Source organism: Salmo salar, chromosome 05 (assembly GCF_965601325.2).
Source record: "Salmo salar chromosome 05, fSalSal1, whole genome shotgun sequence".
NCBI classification, from domain to species: Eukaryota; Metazoa; Chordata; class Actinopteri; order Salmoniformes; family Salmonidae; genus Salmo; species Salmo salar.
In genome coordinates, this window is record NC_138295.1 from 32,934,304 (window position 1) to 32,956,672 (window position 22,369).

The following is a 22,369-nucleotide window of genomic DNA, read 5'->3' on the forward strand; positions in this document are numbered from 1 at the left end:
GGTTTGTCAGTTGACTGTCACGTCCTGGTTTGTCAGTTGACTGTCACGGTCTGGTTTGTCAGTTGACTGTCACGGTCTGGTTTGTCAGTTGACTGTCAGTTAGTTTGGTTTGTCAGTTGACTGTCACGGTCTGGTTTGTCAGTTGACTGTCACGTCCTGGTTTGTCAGTTGACTGTCACGTCCTGGCTTGTCAGTTGACTGTCACGTCCTGGTTTGTCAGTTGACTGTCACGTCCTGGTTTGTCAGTTGACTGTCACGTCCTGGTTTGTCAGTTGACTGTCACGTCCTGGTTTGTCAGTTGACTGTCACGGTCTGGTTTGTCAGTTGACTGTCAGTTAGTTTGGTTTGTCAGTTGACTGTCAGGGTCTGGTTTGTCAGTTGACTGTCACGGTCTGGTTTGTCAGTTGACTGTCACGTCCTGGTTTGTCAGTTGACTGTCACGTCCTGGTTTGTCAGTTGACTGTCACGTCCTGGTTTGTCAGTTGACTGTCACGTCCTGGTTTGTCAGTTGACTGTCACGTCCTGGTTTGTAAGTTGACTGTCACGGTCTGGTTTGTCAGTTGACTGTCAGTTAATTTGGTTTGTCAGTTGACTGTCAGGGTCTGGTTTGTCAGTTGACTGTCAGGGTCTGGTTTGTCAGTTGACTGTCACGGTCTGGTTTGTCAGTTGATTGTCACGGTCTGGTTTGTCAGTTGACTGTCACGTCCTGATTTGTCAGTTGACTGTCCCGTCCTGGTTTGTCAGTTGACTGTCAGTTAGTTTGGTTTGTCAGTTGACTGTCAGGGTCTGGTTTGTCAGTTGACTGTCAGTTAGTTTGGTTTGTCAGTTGACTGTCACGTCCTGGTTTGTCAGTTGACTGTCACGGTCTGGTTTGTCAGTTGACTGTCACGGTCTGGTTTGTCAGTTGACTGTCAGTTAGTTTGGTTTGTCAGTTGACTGTCAGGGTCTGGTTTGTCAGTTGACTGTCAGGGTCTGGTTTGTCAGTTGACTGTCACGGTCTGGTTTGTCAGTTGACTGTCACGGTCTGGTTTGTCAGTTGACTGTCACGTCCTGATTTGTCAGTTGACTGTCCCGTCTTGGTTTGTCAGTTGACTGTCAGTTAGTTTGGTTTGTCAGTTGACTGTCAGGGTCTGGTTTGTCAGTTGACTGTCAGGGTCTGGTTTGTCAGTTGACTGTCACGGTCTGGTTTGTCAGTTGACTGTCACGTCCTGGTTTGTCAGTTGACTGTCACGTCCTGGTTTGTCAGTTGACTGTCACGTCCTGGTTTGTCAGTTGACTGTCACGTCCTGGTTTGTCAGTTGACTGTCACGGTCTGGTTTGTCAGTTGACTGTCAGTTCGTTTGGTTTGTCAGTTGACTGTCAGGGTCTGGTTTGTCAGTTGACTGTCAGGGTCTGGTTTGTCAGTTGACTTACACGGTCTGGTTTGTCAGTTGACCATCCCGGTCTGGTTTGTCAGTTGACTGTCAGTTAGTTTGGTTTGTCAGTTGACTGTCACGTCCTGGTTTGTCAGTTGACTGACACGGTCTGGTTTGTCAGTTGACTGTCACGTCCTGGTTTGTCAGTTGACTGTCACGTCCTGGTTTGTCAGTTGACTGTCACGTCCTGGTTTGTCAGTTGACTGTCACGGTCTGGTTTGTCAGTTGACTGTCAGTTAGTTTGGTTTGTCAGTTGACTGTCAGGGTCTGGTTTGTCAGTTGACTGTCAGGGTCTGGTTTGTCAGTTGACTTACACGGTCTGGTTTGTCAGTTGACCATCACGGTCTGGTTTGTCAGTTGACTGTCAGTTAGTTTGGTTTGTCAGTTGACTGTCAGGTCCTGGTTTGTCAGTTGACTGACACGGTCTGGTTTGTCAGTTGACTGTCACGTCCTGGTTTGTCAGTTGACTGTCACGGTCTGGTTTGTCAGTTGACTGTCAGTTCGTTTGGTTTGTCAGTTGACTGTCACGTCCTGGTTTGTCAGTTGACTGTCACGTCCTGGTTTGTCAGTTGACTGTCACGTCCTGGTTTGTCAGTTGACTGTCACGGTCTGGTTTGTCAGTTGACTGTCAGTTAGTTTGGTTTGTCAGTTGACTGTCAGGGTCTGGTTTGTCAGTTGACTGTCAGGGTCTGGTTTGTCAGTTGACTGTCACGGTCTGGTTTGTCAGTTGATTGTCACGGTCTGGTTTGTCAGTTGACTGTCACGTCCTGATTCGTCAGTTGACTGTCCCGTCCTGGTTTGTCAGTTGACTGTCAGTTAGTTTGGTTTGTCAGTTGACTGTCAGGGTCCGGTTTGTCAGTTGACTGTCAGTTAGTTTAGTTTGTCAGTTGACTGTCACGTCTGGTTTGTCAGTTGACTGTCACGGTCTGGTTTGTCAGTTGACTGTCACGGTCTGGTTTGTCAGTTGACTGTCAGTTAGTTTGGTTTGTCAGTTGACTGTCAGGGTCTGGTTTGTCAGTTGACTGTCAGGGTCTGGTTTGTCAGTTGACTGTCAGGGTTTGGTTTGTCAGTTGACTGTCACGGTCTGGTTTGTCAGTTGACTGTCACGTCCTGGTTTGTCAGTTGACTGTCACGTCCTGGTTTGTCAGTTGACTGTCACGTCCTGGTTTGTCAGTTGACTGTCACGTCCTGGTTTGTCAGTTGACTGTCACGTCCTGGTTTGTCAGTTGACTGTCACGGTCTGGTTTGTCAGTTGACTGTCAGTTAGTTTGGTTTGTCAGTTGACTGTCAGGGTCTGGTTTGTCAGTTGACTGTCACGGTCTGGTTTGTCAGTTGACTGTCACGGTCTGGTTTGTCAGTTGACTGTCACGTCCTGATTTGTCAGTTGACTGTCCCGTCCTGGTTTGTCAGTTGACTGTCAGTTAGTTTGGTTTGTCAGTTGACTGTCAGGGTCTGGTTTGTCAGTTGACTGTCACGGTCTGGTTTGTCAGTTGACTGTCACAGTCTGGTTTGTCAGTTGACTGTCACGGTCTGGTTTGTCAGTTGACTGTCACAGTCTGGTTTGTCAGTTGGTGTGGTTAGTTTGTTACTCACAGTAAGGGTTGCCATGGGTGACAAGGAATTCCAGCATCTTGTTCATGGCACCCATATAGAAAATGATCCTGAGCTGGGTCATCCCCATGGTAACCAGACTCCACAGGAAGATGGGCGAGAACACGGACCTACGGAATGGGATGGTGTCTGAGAGAGAGAGAGTTGGGCAGACAGTTAATATGCGTATATGGGATGTGTTTGTGAGCAAGAGCAGTGTTCTGTTTTCAGGTGTGTGTTCTTGACTCACTCTGTGTTATGGCTGGGAGTTTCTCAGTGGAGTGTTTCAGGTCTCCATTCTTCTGACTCAAACTCTCCCCCACCCCCTTATGGTCTCCAGACACATCAGTCAACGCTAACTTCTTACTGAGGAGGAAAAGAAAGAAAGTTGTTTATTTGCTTCGGTTATTCTTATGTTGGATTAAAGTATGGTAACATGATCATGTTTTCACATACAGTTGAAGTCGGAAGTTTACATACACTTAGGTTGTAGTCATTAAAACTTGTTTTTCAACCACTCCACAAATGTCTTGTTAGCAAACTATAGGTTTGGCAAGTCGGTTAGGACATCTACTTTGTCCATGACACAAGTACATTTTCCAAAAATTGTTTACAGACAGATTATTTAACTTATAATTCACTGTATCACAATTCCAGTGGGTCAGAAGTTTACATACACTAAGTTGACTGTAGCCTTTAAACAGCGTGGAAAATTCCAGAAAATTATGTCATGCCTTTAGATGCTTCTGATAGGCTAATTGACATAATTTGAGTCAATTGGAGGTGTACCTGTGGATGTATTTCACGGCCTACCTTCAAACTCAGTGCCTCTTTGCTTGACATCATGGGAAAATCAAAAGAAATCAGCCAAGACCTCAGAATAAAATTGTAGACCTTCACAAGTCTGGTTCATCCTTAGGAGCAATTTCCAAACGCCTGAAGGTACCACGTTCATCTGTACAAACAATAGTACGCAAGTATAAACACCATGGGACCACGCAGCCGTCATACCGCTCAGGAAGGAGACGCGTTCTGTCTCGTAGAGATTAACGTACTTTGGTGCAAAAAGTGCAAATAAATCCCAGAACAACAGTGAAGATGCTGGAGGAAACAGGTACAAAACTATCTATATCCACAGTAAAACGAGTCCTATAATCGACATAACCTGAAAGGTCGCTCAGCAAGGAAGAAGCCACTGCTCCAAAACTGCCATAAACAAGCCAGTCTACGGTTTGCAACTGCACATGGGGACAGAGATCATACTTTTTGGAGAAATGTCCTCTGGTCTGAGGAAACAAAAATAGAACTGTTTGGCCATAATGACCATCGTTATGTTTGGAGGAAAAAGGGGGAGGCTTGCAAGCCGAAGAACACCATCCCAACCGTGAAGCACAGGGGTGGCAGCATCATGTTGTGGGGGTGCTTTGCTGCAGGAGGGACTTCACAAAATAGATGGCATCATGAGGTATGAAAATTATGTGGATATATTGAAGCAACATCTCAAGACATCAGTCAGGAAGTTAAAGCTTGGTAACAAATGTTTCTTCCAAATGGACAATGACCCCAAGCATACTTCCAAAGTTGTAGCAAAATGGCTTAAGGACAACAAAGTCAAGGTATTTGAGTGGCCATCACAAAGCCCTGACCTCAATCCTATAGAAAATGTGTGGGCAGAACTGAAAAAGCGTGTGCGAGCAAGGAGGCCTACAAACCTGACTCAGTTACACCAGCTCTGTCAGGAGGAATGGGCCAAAATTCACCCAACTTATTGTGGGAAGCTTGTGGAAGGCTACCCGAAACGTTTGACCCAAGTTAACCAATTTAAAGGCAATGCTACCAAATACTAATTGAATGTATGTAAACTTCTGACCCACTGGGAATGTGATGAAAGAAATAAAAGCTGAAATAAATCATTCTACTATTATTCTGACATTTCACATTCTTAAAATAAAGTGGTGATCCTAACTGACCTAAGACAGGGAATTTTTACTAGGTTTAAATGTCAGGAATTGTGAAAAACTGAGTTTGAATGTATTTGGCTAAGGTGAATGTAAACTTCCGACTTCACCTGTATCTATATTGTTCTAGCATCGTGGAAGTGTTATGATAAAAATATTACAATAGCCATTATTTTTTAAATCCGTGCTATGACGTAGTAATGTTATTTCAGTGTTGTACTGACATGTAGTCGACCTCGTCCGGCGTGGGCAAGGACTCTATTGGCCAGTTGAAGAAACAGTTGAGGAAGACGAAGCCCGCTAGACCCGACCACACCCACATAATCACCCGGAACGACATGCCTGCATCATAGATCAGCTTAGAGAGGGACAGAACATGGGGTGTTATTAGTAGAGAAAAGTATAACTTACTTCGGACACCTCATTGACTTCTTCACATAACATATGAAGGCTGAACATGTACTCTATTTGTATGAGTGACACGAGGCAACAGTAACAAATGTGTGTCCATCTCTGACGACATCATCATGTTTACCTTGACTCCCGGGAAGGTGACGGCAGAAGAGGCGTAGGAGCCAATCATCAGAGACATGATGGTGGAGGTCCGACTGCCAAACATGTTGGGTATCTGGAGGGAGAAAGGGGTGGGGAACAGGGGATGAGAAAGAAAGAGAGAGGGATACATTCATGAACAGTCTCAAACATTGATAATTTGACCACAATCAATACATATTGATACAATCGGAGAACAGACACACTGCATTAGGAAAGTCTTGACTGAGTGCATTAATGCAAGCTCACCAGCAGAGAGCACAAAGGTATTGAGTAAAATATAAGCCCAACACAGGTTTACTACAGTACAGTATCTACAGAACCACTTTGGCAGAGGAAGTATTATCATACTGAAAATACTTCTGATCATTTAATAAAGTTTTATAAAGTTATTAATAGACATTTCATAGAGGCAGAAGGATTGAAGCATTATTACATATTTTTTTGAGACCCAATGATATTCATTAAGAGTACTGTTCATGAGCTGGGCCATTCTCAGCACAGACATTCTCTAATAGTCACCCATCCATCAGCCATGTGATTGACGACAATGCTCTGTACATTCTCTGGAATTATATGTACATTCTATGGAATCATATGTGTTATCTCATAGTTTTGATGTCTTCACTATTATTCTACAATGTAGAAAATAGTAAAAATGAAGAAAAACACTTGAATGAGTAGGTGTTCTAAAACTTTTGACCGGTAGTGTACATCAAACAAATGGTTTCCACGTGTTTGATGCCATTCCATTCGCTCCACTCTGGCCATTATTAGGAGCCGTCTTGCCCTCAGCAGCCTCCACTGCTGGCGAGCACGTGGTAAAACTGTTCCTGGCCGTGTTCCGACATGACGCTGGACTCGTAAAAGACACCTGAAACACCCGTCCTCATTGATGGGTTCCTAGAAGGCAAATATTTCACATCCTGGCGTTGCAGACAACGTGTAATGCTTCAGATATACCAGGATGATCTCTGGCGGATTTTGGGAATGCTAGTGAGAGGGGTCATGTGCTAAAAAAAAACACAGAGAAGATTGTATCTCTTACAAATGTCAAAGTAAAGTTAGTATAGCCGTGTTAAATACCAGTCTTGACGTTTGCCTGTAACTGTACAGCACAGTGAGACGTCTTGGCTTCTGTGTGTGTGTGTGTGTGTGTGTGCAGGAGGCAATATTCCCACCGTTTCTCTGACAGGAGCCTAGAAAGCACACATTTAACGCATGTCCTTCAAGCACATGTGACTTCCCTTTTTGGCCAGCCAGGGTCAGTGGAAACATGTGAGTTTAGGAGAGAGGGATGACCCAGCAGGTTTTACTGTCAGGTACATGGGAATTACTGGAAATGTTACACGGATATGAAAATACATTCTAGGATAGATCGAAAAGCTGTGAAAAGTGTGTGACGACTGACGAGTGACAAAGCAAATGTGTCTGAGAGAAACAAAGAAAGAGAGGGGGGGAGAAAGATGGAGTGAGAGAGACAAAACGTGTACTTGAGTCGATGTTAGGGTCCCTAAAGAAGGAGAATTTCGAGTCTCATAGCAAAGGGTTTGAATACTTAAGTAAATAAGGTATTTCTGTTTTTAATTTTAATACAATTTCTGTAAACAATTGTTGGAAAAATTACTTGTGTCATGCACAAAGTAGATGTCCTAACCAACTTGCCAAAACTATAGTTTGTTAACAAGACATTTGTGGAGTGGTTGAAAAATGAGTTCTAAGTGTATGTAAACTTCCGACTTCAACTGTATTTTTTAAATCCATTTTAGAATAAAATATACAGGGGGTACTGGTACCGAGTCAATGTGTGGGGCTACAGGTTAGTCGAGGTAATATGTACATGTAAGTATGGATAAAATGACTATGAGATAATAAACAGCGAGTAGCAGCAGCGTAAAAAAAACAGGGGGGGGGGGGGGTGCAATGCAAATAATCCGGGTAGCCATTTGATTAACTGTTACATTTTTAGGACCTTCCTCTGACACTGCCTGGTATATAGGTCCTGGATGGCAGGAAGCTTGGCCCCAGTGATGTACTGGGCTGTACACACTACCCTCTGTAGCGCCTTGCAGTCGGATGCCGAGCAGTTGCCAAACCAGGCAGTGATGCAACCGCCTGGTATGGCAACTGCTTGGCATCCGAACGGCATACGCTTTTCATATTTATTCTGTAATAAACATTTCAATTTCACCCTATAAAAAAAGAATAAGTGTGTAGGGTTAACCATAACTCAATATGACCCCTTTAACATCTACACTATCTGTCAACCAAAACTCTGACGGAGGTTGGTAGAACAAGGTGTCTGCATTTGAAATAGAAAAGTGAAACTTTACAAGCAAGCAATGTACCTTTACAATCGAATCTCCCTAAATAAATCTAATGTCCCTAAATAAATTGAATGTCCCTAAATAAATTGAATGTCTTTAAATAAATTGAATGTCCTAAATCAAGCCGCATGACATGATATCTATCTAGCCATGATGCTGAGAATATGTGGTCTGAATCCAATGTAGGTTTCGTCTGTAAAGTTCACAATAAAACAGAGCTAAGCGTTATATGTTGAATGGCAATCCCCTGGGCTCGACTAGAAAAACAATGGCATCAGGTTAGAATGGAGAGTTTGTTCAACAAACCAAACTGAAGTGACCTCCCTCATCAGGACGAAAACATTACAACCACAACAACATGGGCAGTGTTGCCACTACAACCACTCAAATAGAAGGGCTGTCTATGTCTGCGTGTGTCCTTGTGCCCCAGACCTTGTGCCCCAGTGCTGACATAAGTTCTAACAACACCCTTATGAAACCCGGTCCACGCTGGTCCAGCCCAGCCCAGTTGGGGAACAGACTCATCATAGACCGGGGTCAGAGAGATAAATGGAGAGGAGTGAATGTCAATAAAGATTGATAGTGTTTGTGTGTGTGGTGTGTGTGTGTGTGTGTGTGTGTGTGTGTGTGTGTGTGTGTGTGTGTGTGTGTGTGTGTGTGTGTGTGTGTGTGTGTGTGTGGTGTGTGTGTGTGGAAAGCCATGCCACTGAGAAGAAGGGGTGGGGTGGCAGCAGGACACAACTCCTCATGCCGAACAGTGTGTGTGTGTGTGTGTGTGTGTGTGTGTGTGTGTGTGTGTGTGTGTGTGTGTGTGTGTGTGTGTGTGTGTGTGTGTGTGTGGTGTGTGTGTGTGGAAAGCCATGCCACTGAGAAGAAGGGGTGGGGTGGCAGCAGGACACAACTCCTCATGCCGAACAGTGTGTGTGTGTGTGTGTGTGTGTGTGTGTGTGTGTGTGTGTGTGTGTGTGTGTGTGTGTGTGTGTGTGTGTGTGTGTGTGTGTGTGTGTGTGTGTGTGTGTGTGTGTGCATTCTCCCTGGGTTTATTAGAGTTTGTGCCAAACTATGTGGGAGGCACTAGGGTTGTGAGTACAACAGCAAGAGAAAGGACAAACTGTCGTTTGGTGTGTGTGTGCCAGCATGCAGCAGGTATTCGTTTGTGAGCGTGATTGAATGGGTGTGTGAATGTTTTGGACTGAGTGTTACAGTAAATATAGCTACACGAAGAGAGGTTGCTTAACTGGTCTGTCGTCTAAAGCCAGGAGAAAGGTCAGGGGTTACAGGATTGCCTGAGGTCAATAGTACCTGACTAGACCTCTCTCAGTCTGTGTTGTGGTCTTTTGTCTATGTGTTCCCTAGTGTTTCTGTGTGAGGACACACACATGGGGATAGAGGCAGTTCCGTGTTTGTTTTTGGATTTTTCCAGCTGACTAATATCAGCTAGAATAGAGAGAGTAAGATAAGAACTGTGGAAAGGGGGAGAGGGAGGAAGGGGGGGGGGGGGGGGTAGAGAGAGGGTAGAGTGTGCCCTTGTGTGTTTTCGGTAAAGGTGGGTGTGTGACAAGTCAGGACTTGTGATTGGTGGAGGCACAAGTGGAACAATTTCCATCTGGGAAGAGGCATGTGCAACTCAGGCGCCAAAATAGTCACACACACACACACACCACATAAACAATTTCACATCCATAAACACTAAAAGCTACCCTCCCTCAAAACCTGTTGGTGACTAACATACACTACCGTTCAAACGTTTGCGGTCACTTAGAAATGTCCTTGTTGTCCATGAAAACATACATGAAATGAGTTGCAAAATGAACAGGAAATATAGTCAAGACGTTGACATGGATATAAATAATTACTTTTAATTTAAATAATTGTGTCCTTCCAACTTTGCTTTCGTCAAAGAATCCGACATTTGCAGCAATTACAGCCTTGCATACCTTTGGCATTCTAGTTGTTAATTTGTTGAGGTAATCTGAAGAGATTTCACCACATGCTTCCTGAAGCACCTCCCACAAGTTGGATTGGCTTGATGGGCACTTCTTATGTACCATACGGTCAAGCTGCTCCCACAACTGCTCAATAAGGTTGAGATCTGGTGACTGTGCTGGCCACTCCATTATAGACAGAATACCAGCTGACTGCTTCTTCCCTAAATAGTTATTGCATAGTTTGGAGCTGTGCTTTGGGTCATTGTCCTGTTGTAGGAGGAAATTGGCTCCAATTAAGCGTCATCCACAGGGTATGGCATGGCATTGCAAAATGGAGTGATAGCCTTCCTTCTTCAAGATCCCTGGTACCCTGTACAAATCTCCCACTTTACCACCACCGAAGCACCCCCAGACCATCACATTGCCTCCACCATGCTTGACAGATGGCGTCCAGCATCTTTTCATTTTCTCTGCATCTCACGAATGTTCTTCTTTGTGATCCGAACACCTCAAACTTATATTCGTCTGTCCATAACACTTTTTTCCAATCTTCATCTGTCTAGTGTCTGTGTTCTTTTGCCCATCTTAATCTTTTATTTTTATTGGCCAGTCTGAGATATGGCTTTTTCTTTGCAACTCTGCCTAGAAGGCCAGCATCCCGGAGTCGCCTCTTCACTGTTGACGTTGAGACTGGTGTTTTGCTGGTACTATTTAATGAAGCTGGCAGTTGAGGACTTGTGAGGCATCTGTTTCTCAAACTAGACACTCTAATGTGCTTGTCCTCTTGCTCAGTTGTGCACCGGGGCCTCCCACTCCTCTTTCTATTCTGTTTAGAGACAGTTTGCGCTGTTCTATGAAGGGAGTAGTACACAGCGTTGTACGAGATCGTCTGTTTCTTGGCAATTTCTCACATGGAATAGCCTTCATTTTTCAGAACAACAATAGACTGACGAGTTTCAGAAGAAAGTTCTTTGTTTCTGGCCATTTTAAGCCTGTAATCGAACCCACAAATGCTGATGCTCCAGATACTCAACTAGTCTAAAGATGGTCAGTTTTATTGCTTCTTTAATCAGAACAACAGTTTTCAGCTGTGCTAACATAATTGCAAAAGGGTTTTCTAATGATCAATTAGCCTTTCAAAATTATAAACTAGGATTAGTAACACAACGTGCCATTGGAACACAGGAATGATGGTTGCTGATAATGGGCCTCTGTACGCCTATGTAGATATTCCATAAAAAATCAGCCGTTTCCAGCTGGAATAGTCATTTACAACATTAACAATGTCTACACTGTATTACTGATCAATTTGATGTTATTTCACTGGTCAAAAAAATGTGCTTTTCTTTCAAAAACAAGGACATTTCTAAGTGACCCCAAACATTTCAATGGTAGTGTATGGTAACACAGGCCTACTGTACAGTAATTATAACACACACACAGGTGGCCCCAGACTAACACAGGCAAGGTACCTCATATCATATGACGTGCGCACACCACATCACACACACACAAACAACTACCTTCCAGAAACAACACTCTGTCCTCTCAGGTCTATGACGCTAACCACCCCATATTACTCAATCAATACTGGGAAATTCCTCTGTGCCGCAAAAACACCTTGTTGGCTCATCATACAAACAGGACAAAACTGAATGATATTGGTTTTTCAGTGATATGGGAAGCCAACATCCAGTAATCAAGGTCTTCAAGGACAACAGTGTTTGCTGATTTTTTGATCCGAGGTAAACAGATGTGAGTATTTGCTGTTTATCAACGACTTGAATAGAGCAAATATTGACTGGTGTGTGGGACAAACTTAGACCAGAGGGACTGGAGAGGTTTGTGTGTGTGTGTGTGTGTGTGTGTGTGTGTGTGTGTGTGTGTGTGTGTGTGTGTGTGTGTGTGTGTGTGTGTGTGTGTGTGTGTGTGTGTGTGTGTGTGTGTGTGTGTGTGTGTGTGTGTTTGTGTGTTTGTGTGTGTGTGTGTGTGTGTGTGTGTGTGTGTGTGTGTGTGTGTCTCACCGTGAGGGAGGTGAAGGTCAAGCAGATTCCTCCGAAGCCGTTAAAGGAGAGGGCCAGAAAGATGAGAGCAGAGAGCCCTGGAGAGAGAAAAGGAGATAGAGGAGGTAAAGGAATAATATTTTGGTATTTTTTCATTAGTCCACATCTTGAAAACTTGATTGCTGACATGCAAAACATTTTGGGGCTAATGTGGAATAATGAAACAAATACCAACATATAGTTTTGAAGTCGATTATTTATTTAAACACTGTTGACTAGGTGTATGAATAAGTGTATAGTCCACAGCAGGGGTCTCCAAACTATTCTAGCATGAGAGCTACTTTAACAAAATCTAACATGTCGCAAGCTACACATTTTTTTATAGCTTTCACATAGGCAAGTTCTTCTCTTCTCCTCTACCCTGCTACTCTTCCCTGGGTCCTTGGTGTACAAGAGATGTGTTTTCTGTTAATATACTTGGTAAAATAATGGTTAATAAACAATGTTTTATATTTTCCTGAATTCAGTTCTCGGTTTTATTTTCCATGCTCATGCTTAAATCACATCAGAAGACTATTTGTGAGGTCTGGGAAAAAAACGAACAAATTGAATTTATTTTGTGTAATTCCTCATTGCGCATCTAGCAACAGAGGAATGTGTCGGTCTAGCGATGTTTCTCCTGTTAGGCCTAATGCTGCAGCACGTCATGGCAGAGTTTGCAAACAAATCGCCACTCAATTGATACAAATAATGTAGTTCTGTCAGGTTAGACAATTTTTCTGTTAACATTTAAAGGGAAAGTTCACCCCGGTGACACTTTGCTTCTTGAAAATCCAGTATGTTGAAAACTTGACTGCTGACATGGAAAACATTTTGGGACAGTATCAACAGTGGACTAATGAAAAAATACCAAAATATCATTTTTGAGTAGATTTTCCCTTTAATTGAAAATGTTTTGGGGGAATGTCTTTCTGTCTACCCACAAGATGGTTATCATTAGCATCACTAACTGGCTACACACCAAACAGACAGACAGGGGCAATATTGGCGGAAATTCATTGGCAGATATTGTGGCTAACCGGGGGTGGGATAATGTCATTATTGCTTTGATTGGATAGTAGCTGGGAGCTTTATGTTTATGACGGTTTGCGATGGAACTCATGAAAATAAATGCATGTACTTTCAGAATTGATTGGCGAGCTACTCATAGGTGGGCTGTGACTGACTGGTAGCTAGTGATCGACCTGTTGGAGACTCCTGGTCTACAGGTATCGACAAGTGACAGCGTGTGTGTGTGTGTGTGTGTGTGTGTGTGTGTGTGTGTGTGTGTGTGTGTGTGTGTGTGTGTGTGTGTGTGTGTGTGTGCGTGCGTGCGTGCGTGCGTGCGTGCGTGCGTGCGTGCGTGCGTGCGTGCGTGCGTGTGTGTGTGTGCGTGCGTGCGTGTGTGTGTGTGTTTGTGCGTGCCTGTGTTGAGGATAATGTCTGTCACTTACGATGAGGATCGTACGCTGATATTGACATCATGGCACAAGAGAGACCAAAACAAAAACTGCAAAAAAGGAAGTTTCATTTTTAGATGGACATCCAGACCTAAAAAATACATTATTATACATTCATTAGCAAATAACAACGGTACATTTCAAGACAAGGAGGGAGATGAGAGAGGTGTACTAGTCAAATCTCTCTCTCTCTCTATTTGCTTTTTTCTCTCCCTTTTTTGCCGGAAGAGATTCCAACGAGGCAGAGGTTCTCCTCGAGCAGTGTGTCTGTCATTACAGCATTCACACACCTCTTTTGCCTGTCACACATTCCTCATTACTCATACCTCCACTATGGTACACCTAAAACACACACATACGCCAACACATTGACATGTGTACTTTAAACCAGCGATTCTCAACTGGTGGGAGGTTTTGAATGGGTGGCGAATACTCCAGTCTGAATTTAAATGACTCAAACCAGGTATAAAGTGTGTAGAAATGATAATGAACCTATATTTCAATCACAGTATTTTCAATATACTGTTATTAGCAGCGCTATTTAGCAGATTTTGTTGATTTTAGTGAGCTTAACATTCTTCATCAAGAATATGAGAAAAATTGAATTATTGACAATGAAAAAGGTGGGACTGTTGTTCCCTTGTCATATAATTGGTACATTAAATATCAATAAAGCATTGAAAATAGTTTTCCAGATTGCTTTTTGGCCAAAGAAATTGCAATGCGAATATTGGATCGCTACTGAGACAACCTCGTTCAATTTGGGTCCCAAGGCAAAATCAGTTGAGAACCACTCCCTTAAACACACAAACACACACAAAGACAAACCCACACACAGCTCCACCCATGTTCACTGAGGAGACACAAAATACTAAATGCCCCTCCACCCACCCTGGGTGTGTGATCTGGCATAATCTGACTTCCTCTGCCTTTAAGCAGTCTGACATTAACTTTTTGGCCTTTACCACTATTTCCCATTCCAATTTTTTTGGGGGACTGCCTAGCGGTTAAGAGTATTGAGCCAGTAACCAAAAGGTTGCTGGTTTGAATCCCTGTGCTCACTAGGTGAAAAATCAGTCGATGTGCCCTTGAACAAGGCACTTAACCATAATTGCTCCTGTTCCTATGGATAAGAGCATCTGCTAAATGACTAAAATATAAATGTGAAAATGTCGATACAGCGAAAGTACTTTGCTGGGAAAAACTATTCAGTTAGAGCTATATGACTAGTTTCGACAATCGTTAATATTCATGATGGCCACTGATATGGAAAATCTCGGTTTGAATGAATAACATTCATGGCTTCGCAAAGATCTGACAACTGCTTGCTGATTGCCCATTGGGCCAGGTGTGAATGTTCCAGGGGCCTTACCTCCCCAAACAGTTTGAATACAATGTTGATGGCTCGTCTGTTGATGGCTCATCAGCAGGCAGTAAGTATGCTAAATTGAGAGCCTGTGAAAGGCTCTTGTGCTTGCACGAACAATACCATACAATGCTTGCTTTATTGCCAAGCAGCGGCCCTGGAGCACTTAGGGGTATAGTGCCTTGCTCAAGAGCACAACAGCGTTAGATAGTATACAAGATATTGAACCCGGTAACCCTCCGGCTGCCGGCTCACTCCCTGCAGATTTCGCCGCAGGCAACTCGGGGTTCGAGCCGGCAACCCTCTGGTTACTGGCCAGCTTCTCTAACCTCAAGACATTTTACTTTTTATTTTAGCATACTTAACTGCCTGCTGATGGGCCATCAACGGGCTTCCCATTGTATTCAAACTGGTTGGGTAGTTCAGGCCTCCGGAGACCTCCGCCGCCCCAACAGTAAACTGGTTGGGTAGTTCAGGCCTCCGGAGACCTCCGCCGCCCCAACAGTAACATATACTCATTTACAGAATAGTGTACGTTAACACCAAGGATAAACGGATATCCCGATATGCCTTGCTCATATGAATATCAAATGATATCGATATCATATTGAATTATCGCTATTGGTACTAACCACTAGTTAATTAACCAATGAGGCACAAAGGGGTGTGGTATATGGCCAATATACCACGGCTAAGGGCTGTTCATAGGCAACAACGCAACGTGGAGTACCTGGATACAGCGTTAGCCATGGTATATTGGTGATATACCACAAACCCCCGAGGTGCCTTATTGCTATTATAAACTGGCTACCAACGTAATTAGAGCAGGAAAACAAAGTGTTTTGTCATACCCGTGATATTCGGTCTGATATACCACGGCTGTCAGCCAATCAGCATTCAGGGCTCGAACCATTCAGTTTATAATGTTATATAATTAATTACCTGCCGAGGAGGCGTAGTGGGCGCGGGCCGTACTTGTCCATGAGGATGCCCAGGGGCAGGGTGGCAGCGCTGAGGAGGAAGGAGCCGATGGTGAAGCCCAGGTTGAGCATCTCCTCCTGGTCCACACAGCTCACCCAGACACCACTCTCCCAGGAAGTCAGGTTGCCCATCGCCAGCAAGTGGGCCATCGTGTCGTTCTCTATGGGAGAGATGGAAAGGTTACCGCTCATCCCTGATAGCAGTTTATGCTGAGGAAGAGTGTGTGTGCGTGCATGAGGAACAGCATGCATTAGTGGAGGCTGCTGAGGGGAGGACGGCTCATAATAATGTCTGGAATGGAGCGGCATCAAACCATGTGTTTGATGTATTTGATACCATTCCGCTCCAGCCATTACCACGAGCCCGTCCTCCCCAATTGAGGTGCCACCAACCTCCTGTGGCGTGCATTCAGAAAATATTCAGACCCCTTGACTTTTTCCACATTTTGTTACGTTACAGCCTTATTCTAAAATGGATACATTTTTTCTTCCTCTCATTAATACATGTGCAAAAAATTCAAAAAAACTGTTTTCACTTTGTCATTATGGGGTATTGTGTGTAGATAAAAATAAAAAAAACTTACATAAGTATTCAGACCCTTTGCTATGAGACTTGAAATTGAGCTCAGGTGCATCCTGTTTCCATTGATCATCCTTGAGATGTTTCTACAAATTGATTGGAGTTCATCTGTGGTAAATTCAATTGATTAGACATTCCAGAAGGACAACCATCTCTGCAGCTCTCCACCAATCAGGCCTTTATGGTAGAGTGACCAGACGGAAGCCACTCGTCAGTAAAAGGTACATGACAGCCCGCTTGGAGTTTGCAAAAAGGCACCTAAAGACTCTCAGACCATGAGAAACAAGATTCTCTGGTTTGATGAAACCAAGATTGAATTCTTTGGCCTGAATGCCAAGCGTCAAGTCTGGAGGAAACCTGGCACCATCCCTACGGTGAAGCATGGTGGTGGCAGCATCATGCTGCTTCAGCGGCAAGGACATGGAGACTAGGAGACAGGATCGAGGGAAAGGTGAACAGAGCAAAGTGCAGAGAGATCCTTGATGAAAACCTTCTCCAGAGCGCTCAGGACCTCAGACTTGGCCGAAGGTTCACCTTCCAACAGCACAACAACCCTAAGCACACAGCCAAGACAACGCAGGTGTGGCTTTGGGACAAGCCTCTGAATGTCCTTGAGTGGCCCAGCCACTTGAACCCAAATATCTGTCCAACCTGACAGAGCTTGAGAGGATATACAGAGAAGAATGGGAGAAACCCCCCAAATACAGGTGTGCCAAGCTTGTAGCATCTACCCAAGAAGACTTGAGGCTGTAATCACTGCCAAAGGTGCTTCAACAAAGTACTGAGTAAAGGGCCTGAATACTTATGTAAATGTGATATTTCCGTTTTTTATTTGTAATACATGTAACGGCTCTCGTTGGTGATAGGAAGAGTGGACCGAAGCGCAGCGTGGAAAGTGTTCATGATACTTTTATTCAAAAAAACACTTAAACAAAATACAAAAGGCGAAAACGAAAGCCTACAGTTCTGTCAGGCACAGATACTAAACAGAAAACAAGATCCCACAAACTCAGGTGGAAAACAGGCTGCCTAAGTATGATTCCCAATCAGAGACAACGATAGACAGCTGCCTCTGATTGGGAACCACACTCGGCCCAAAAACAAAGAAACAAAAAACACCCGAGTCACACCCTGACCTAACCAAACATAGAGAATGATAAGGATCTCTAAGGTCAGGGCGTGACAGTACATTTGCAAACATTTCTAAAAACCTGTTTTTGCTTTGCCATTATGGGGTATTTCGTATAGATTGATAAGGGGAAAAAACTATTTTAGCAATTTTAGAATAAGGCTGTAACTTAACAAAATGTGGAAAAAGTCAAGGGGTCTGAATACTTTTCGAATGCACTGGATGTCTTCCTCCTCTGTGTATGTAAGTCTTCCTCCTCTGTGTATGTAAGTCTTCCTCCTCTGTGTATGTAAGTCTTCCTCCTCTGTGTATGTAAGTCTTCCTCCTCTGTGTATGTAAGTCTTCCTCCTCTGTGTATGTAAGTCTTCCTCCTCTGATAGTGTGTGTTTGTGTATCTGGGTTTCCGTTAGGAAAATGTGGCGCTGGACATTTGACTGGCAACATTTTAATTTACCTGTCATTTAAGAAATGTATCTATTGGTTGCGTAACCTGATTAGGGCATCCACCCACGGTTCTCAGAATGACAGAAATCACATTTAGTTTATGGTAAATTATCTTAACAGAACATGCAACTCGGATGCAACAGCATCTGTCATTCTTACCGAACTCCGATGTTAGAATACATAGGTGGCACTTCCATAAGGCTATGGGAAGTAAATTGAACACAATAGCCAAAATTATATAGCCTAATTAGCTTACTCCTGTCTATACATAAATAAATCATTTAAAATAGGCTACTAGATCAGAAAGAATGATTTGGCCACAGAGGATTATTAGCTTCTTAAAAAGACGGTACAGAGTCAATGTGCGTGGTCACAGGTTAGTTGAGGTAATTAAGGTAATGTGTACATGTAGGTAGAGTTAAAGTGACTATGCATAGATAATAAACAGAGAATAGCAGCAGCGTAAAAGAGGGGGGGGGGGGGCAGTGCAAACAGTCTGGGTGCCATTTGATTAGCTGTTCAGGAGTCTTATGGCTTGGGGGTCGAAGCTGTTGAGAAGCCTTTTGGACCTAGACTTGGCGCTCTGGTACCACGTACCATGTAGTGGCAGAGAGAACAGTCTATGACTAGGGTGGCTGGAGTCTGACAATTTTAGGGCCTTCCTCTGACACCGCCTGGTATAGAGGTCCTGGATGGCAGGAAGCTTGGCCCCAGTGATGTACTCGGCCGTACGCACTAGCCTCTGTAGTGCCTTGCGGTCGGAGGCCGAGCAGTTGCCATACCAGGCAGTGATGCAACCGGTCAGGATGCTCTCGATGGTGCAGCTGTAGAACTTTTTGAGCATCTGAGGACCCATGCCAAATCTTTTCAGTCTCCTGAGGGGGAATAGGTTTTGTCGTGCCCTCTTCACGACTGTCTTGGTGTGCTTGAACCATGATAGTTTGTTGGTGATGTGGGCACCAAGGCACTTGAATCTCTCAACCTGCTCCACTACAACCCCGTTGATGAGAATGGGGGTGTGTTTGGTCCTCCTTTCCTGTAGTCCACAATCATCTTCTTTGTCTTGATCATGTTGAGGGAGAAGTTGTTGTCCTGGCACCACACGGCCAGGTCTCTGACCTCCTCCCTTTAGGCCGTCTCATCGTTGTCCGTGATCAGGCTTACCACTGTTGTGTCATCAGCAAACTTAATGATGATGTTGGAGTCGTGCCTGGCCATGCAGTCATGAGTGAACAGGAAGTACAGGAGGGGACTGAGCACGCACCCCTGAGGGGCCCCCGTGTTGAGGATCAGCGTGGTGGATGTGTTGTTATCTACCCTTACCACCTGGGGGCGGCCCATCAGGAAGTCCAGGATACAGTTGCAGAGGAAGTGTTTAGTCCCAGAGTCCTTAGCTTAGTGAAGAGCTTTGAGGGCACTATGGTGTTGAACGCTGAGCTATAGTCAATGAATTGCATTCTCACATAGGTGTTCCTTTTTGTACAGGTGGGAAAGGGCAGTGTGGAGTGCAGCAGAGATTGCATCATCTGTGGATCTGTTGGGGCGGTATGCAAATTGGAGTGTGTCTAGGCCTAGAGTTTCTGGGATAATGGTGTTGACCAGCCTTTCAAAGCACTTCATGGCTACATACGTGAGTGCTACGGGTCGGAAGTCATTTAGGCAGGTTACTTTAATGTTCTTGGGCACAGGGACTATGGTGGTCTGCTTGAAACATGTTGGTATTACAGACTCAGACAGGTAGAGGTTGAAAATGTCAGTGAAGACACTTGCCAGTTGGTCAGTGCATGCTCGGAGTACACGTCCTGGTAATCCGTCTGGCCCTGCTGCCTTGTGAATGTTGACCTGTTTAAAGGTCTTACTCACATCGGCTACGGAGTGTAATCACACAGTCGTTCGGAACAGCTGATGTTCTCCTGCATGTTTCAGTGTTACTTGCCTCGAAGCGAGCATAGAAGTAATTTAGCTTGTCTGGCAGGCTCGTGTCACTGGGCAGCTCGCGGCTGTGCTTCCCTTTTTAGTCTGTAATAGTTTGCAAGCCCTGCCACATCCGATGAGTGTCGGAGCTGGTGTAGTATGATTCGATCTTAGTCCTGTGACACTTTGCCTGTTTGATAGCTTGCCTGTGGGCATAGCAGGATTTCTTATAAGCTTCCGGGTTAGAGTCCGGCAGCTCTACCCTTTAGCTCAGTGCGGATGTTGCCTGTAATCCATGGCTTCTGGTTGGGGTATGTACGTACAGTCACTGTGGGGACGACGTCATCGATGCACTTACTGATGAAGCCAGTGACTGATGTGGTGTACTCAGTGCAATCGTAAGAATCCCGGAACAAATTCCAGTCTGTGCTAGCAAAACAGTCCTGTAGCTTAGCATCTGCTTCATCTGACCACTTTTTTATTGACCGAGTCACTGGCACTTACTGCTTTAGTTTTTGTTTGTAAGCAGGAATCAGGAGGATAGAATTATGGTCAGATTTGCCAAATGGAGGGTGAGGGAGAGCTTAGTATTCTTTCTGTGTGTGGAGTAAAGGTGGTCGAGTTTTTTTCCCTCTGGTTGCACATTTAACATGCTGGTAGAAATTAGGTTAAACGGATTTTAGTTTCCCTGCATTAAAGTCCCCGGCCACTAAGTCTATAAAATAATTGCTCTTGCACAGTTTGGTTGGAGTTTGGCTAGGCTACTTTGAAGCAAGGTAAGACATGCCTCATAATATGTAGTAAAACGTTCAGGTTTCAAACAATTAACTTTATGTTTTCTAAATACATACTGCCTGTAGCTCATTGCAAAGTGGTGTGTAACACAGTGAAGCCTGCCTAGTTGCCTATGCACTTGAATGGCGAATGGGAAGCACGCTTCAATTACCAGTTAACCTCTTACATCTAGACGTTCCGCTAGCGGAACACCTGCTCCAATATCCAATGATGGGCGTGGCGCGAAATACAAACTCCTCTAAAATCCGAAAACTTCAATTTTTCAAACATATGACTATTTTACAGCATTTTAAAGACAAGACTCTCGTTAATCTAACCACACTGTCCGATTTCAAAAAGGCCTTACAGCGAAAGCAAAACATTAGATTATGTCAGCAGAGTACCCAGCCAGAAATAATCAGACACCCATTTTTCAAGCTAGCATATAATGTCACAAAAAACAAAACCACAGCTAAATGCAGCACTAACCTTTGATGATCTTCATCAGATGACAACCCTAGGACATTATGTTATACAATGCATGCATGTTTTGTTCAATCAAGTTCATATTTATATCAAAAACCAGCTTTTTTACATTAGCATGTGACGTTGAGAACTAGCATACCCCCCGCAAACATCCGGTGAATTTACTAAATTACTCACGATAAACGTTCACAAAAAACATAACAATTATTTTAAGAATTATAGATACAGAACTCCTCTATGCACTCGATATGTCCGATTTTAAAATAGCTTTTCGGTGAAAGCACATTTTGCAATATTCTCAGTAGATAGCCCAGCCATCACGGCTAGCCATTTAGACACCGACCAAGTTTAGCCCTGACCTAACTCCGATTTACTATTACAAAAGTTTGATTACCTTTGTTGTCTTCGTCAGAATGAACTCCCAGGACTGCTACTTCAATAACAAATGTTGGTTTGGTCCAAAATAATCCATTGTTATATCCAAATAGCGGCGTTTTGTTCGTGCGTTCAAGAACTATCCGAAGTGTAAATAAGGGTCACGAGCATGGCGCAATTCGTGACAAAAGATTTCTAAATATTCCATTACCGTACTTCGAAGCATGTCAACCGCTGTTTAAAATCCATTTTTATGCCATTTTTCTCGTAAAAAAGCGATAATATTCCGACCGGGAATCTGCGTTTAGGTAAACAGAGGAAAGAAAACAAAGCATTCGGTCGACGCGGGCACGCGCCTGAGTCTCACAGTACTGTAACCAGCCACTACCCAAACGCGCTACTTTGTTTCAACCAGAGCCTGCAAAGCCACGATTCAGCTTTTTGCCGCCTTCTGAGAGCCTATGGGAGCCGTAGGAAGTGTCACGTTATAGCAGAGATCCTCTGTCTTCAATAAACAGAGGCAAGAAGAACGACACCTTGTCAGACAGGCCACTTCCTGCATGAAATCTTCTCAGGTTTTGGTCTGCCAAATGAGTTCTGTTATACTCACAGACACCATTCAAACAGTTTTAGAAACTTTGGAGTGTTTTCTATCCAAAGCTAATAATTATATGCATATTCTAGTTTCTGGGCAGGAGTAATAATCAGATTAAATCGGGTACGTTTTTTTATCCGGCTGTGAAAATACTGCCCCCTATCCATAACAAGTTAAGAAATGGTAGTTCTTTTTAATCGTGGCCATCGTTTTTTAATATTTTTTTTATACATGTGATTGCCTTTAGAATCGTTGCGCAATGATTGGGCTTATTAAAGCGCATGTTTCCCTCCAGCAGCAACAAACATCTTGTTTAAGCTGTATCAGCAGCTCTTGCGCTACACCCACTGGTATCTGAATCAATTAATAGGCTAAAATGCATTATTTCTCAATGGGATTTTTTCCCCAGACAATTGGCTGGCTGCAATTAATTTTTTTAATCGGCCAAAAGCCG

The 22,369-nt window shown here is 43.9% G+C and overlaps 1 protein-coding gene across 2 annotated transcripts in view; it reads right to left on the reverse strand.

Annotated features, from left to right (window-relative positions):
• The window catches only part of slc43a1a (solute carrier family 43 member 1a), a 33,737-nt gene that overhangs the window by 6,118 nt on the left and 5,250 nt on the right, over positions 1-22,369 (reverse strand). For both annotated transcript variants that reach the window (XM_014199546.3, XM_014199545.3), the window contains exons 3-9: positions 15,581-15,779; positions 13,267-13,322; positions 11,795-11,871; positions 5,499-5,591; positions 5,188-5,321; positions 3,256-3,371; positions 3,009-3,155 (exon numbers count right to left, since the gene is read on the reverse strand). In XM_014199546.3, the coding sequence (XP_014055021.2) occupies positions 3,009-3,155; positions 3,256-3,371; positions 5,188-5,321; positions 5,499-5,591; positions 11,795-11,871; positions 13,267-13,322; positions 15,581-15,779 (822 nt within the window). The remainder of the gene's footprint in view (positions 1-3,008; positions 3,156-3,255; positions 3,372-5,187; positions 5,322-5,498; positions 5,592-11,794; positions 11,872-13,266; positions 13,323-15,580; positions 15,780-22,369) is intronic.